General features: G+C 66.1%; 1 protein-coding gene across 1 annotated transcript; it reads right to left on the minus strand.

Moving 5' to 3' along the window:
* Window positions 1–277: 277 nt before the first annotated feature.
* On the minus strand, window positions 278–1,570 carry LOC122242005 (keratin-associated protein 10-4-like). Its single transcript, XM_042998854.1, has 2 exons — window positions 534–1,570; window positions 278–371 (listed from the first exon to the last, which is right to left on the minus strand). The coding sequence occupies exons 1-2, from the start codon at window positions 1,568–1,570 to the stop codon at window positions 278–280; spliced, it is 1,131 nt and encodes a 376-aa protein (XP_042854788.1).
* Window positions 1,571–1,942: the final 372 nt, after the last annotated feature.

Raw genomic sequence — 1,942 nt, forward strand, 5'->3', positions numbered from 1 at the left:
GCCCCAGTAAGACTGAAGAGTTGGGGGCCGTGGCTGCCAGAAACAGCCTGGGGGCCTTTCAGTAACAGGGGAGGGCTGTCTCCGGTTCATCTGGTCGTGATGTGAGGCTGCGAACCGGCTCGGCCCTGGTTATTAGGCTCCGAAGATGGTGAACATTCACACTGACCTGTGTGCCCGAGATTGCGCTGGGTTAGATCCTGAAGGAGGCAGGGAAGAGCCGGGGGTCCCCAGAGTGCTCAGCTGGCCCTGGGGGGACGTGCCCATCAGAATGGTGGCCTCAGCAGGCAGGGCGGGGGCACACGGGGCGGCAGAGCAGGGACACGCAGGAGGCCGGGCGGCAGCAGGAGGAGGCAGGGGTGCAGCAGGCGGGCCTGCACACGGGGCGGCAGAGCAGAGACACGCAGGAGGAGGGTCTGCAGCAGGAGCTGGGCTGGCAGCAGGAGGGGGCTGAGCAGGGGGAGTCCTCACAGCAGACAGGGGTGCAGCACATGGGCTTGCAGCAGACAGGGGTGCAGCAGACGGGCTTGCAGCACACAGGGGTGCAGCAGGCGGGCCTGCACACGGGGCGGCAGAGCAGGGACACACAGGAGGAGGGTCTGCAGCAGGGGCTGGGCTGGCAGCAGGAGGGGGCTGAGCAGGGGGAGTCCTCGCAGCAGACAGGGGTGCAGCAGACGGGCTTGCAGCACACAGGGATGCAGCAGACGGGCTTGCAGCAGACAGGGGTGCAGCAGGCGGGCTTGCAGCAGACAGGGGTGCAGCAGACGGGCTTGCAGCACGCAGGGGTGCAGCAGACGGGCTTGCAGCAGACAGGGGTGCAGCAGACAGGCTTGCAGCAGACAGGGGTGCAGCAGGCGGGCCTGCACACGGGACGGCAGAGCAGGGACACGCAGGAGGAGGGTCTGCAGCAGGGGCTGGGCTGGCAGCAGGAGGGGGCTGAGCAGGAGGAGTCCTCACAGCAGACAGGGGTGCAGCACACGGGCTTGCAGCAGACAGGGGTGCAGCAGACGGGCTTGCAGCACACAGGGGTGCAGCAGTCTCCCTGGCAGGGGGAGGAGGTGCAGCAGGACGGCTGGCAGCATGAAGAGGTTGTGCAGGGGGAGTCCTCACAGCAGACAGGGGTGCAGCAGACGGGCTTGCAGCACACAGGGGTGCAGCAGTGTTCCTGGCAGGGGGAGGAGGTGCAGCAGGACGGCTGGCAGCATGAAGAGGTTGTGCAGGGGGAGTCTTCACAGCAGACAGGGGTGCAGCAGACGGGCTTGCAGCAGACAGAGGTGCAGCAGACGGGCTTGCAGCACGCAGGGGTGCAGCAGACGGGCTTGCAGCAGACAGGGGTGCAGCAGATGGGCTTGCAGCACGCAGGGGTGCAGCAGTCTCCCCGGCAGGGGGAGGAGGGGCCGCACAGGAGGGTCAGGCAGGGGGCCGGGGCGCGGCACGGGGGCTCGCAGCAGCTCTCTGGGCAGTCGTCCACCTGCCAGGGGGAGTCGGGGCAGGAGTCCGAGGCCCCGGGCAGGCAGACGCGGCTGCCATAGCTCAGGTCGCTGGAGCAGACGGACAGGGTGGACACGGCCATGGCGGGGCGGTGGGGCTGCAGGAGGGAGTGGGTGTGGGTGTGGGTGTGGTGGGTGCTCGGGGTGTTTGGGGTTTATATACACCTCGGGCTGTGTGCTGTTCATCACGAGGCCTGAAAAGCCTGTCCGCTTGTTGCTGGAGCGCGTCCCTGAGGAAGCTGGTCAGGGGCCCACGGCGGGTAGCTTAGCCCATTTATGACCTGGGAGGGTCAGTCACCCCTGATACCCGCCCTCCGCTCCCAGCGTCCGTCTGCGGCTCCTTACTGTTACTTCCCATGCCTCTCAGCACTCAGAGAAATCATGGGCCTATTTTTTCATATTGTCTTTATTTGGGGAAATAACTCTGTTCCGAATCCATCAACCAACGGATAGCT

The sequence above is a fragment of the Panthera tigris genome, chromosome C2 (assembly GCF_018350195.1).
Source record: "Panthera tigris isolate Pti1 chromosome C2, P.tigris_Pti1_mat1.1, whole genome shotgun sequence".
In the NCBI taxonomy this organism is placed as follows: Eukaryota; Metazoa; Chordata; class Mammalia; order Carnivora; family Felidae; genus Panthera; species Panthera tigris.

Coding starts and splice junctions, on each gene's coding strand:
- LOC122242005 (XM_042998854.1), bottom strand. CDS start 1,570: ATGGCCGTGTCCACCCTGTCCGTCTGCTCCAGCGACCTGAGCTATGGC. Junction 372..533: donor CCCGCCTGCTGCACCCCTGT/GTGCTGCAAGCC, acceptor CCCCGTGTGCAG/GCCCGCCTGCTGCACCCCTG.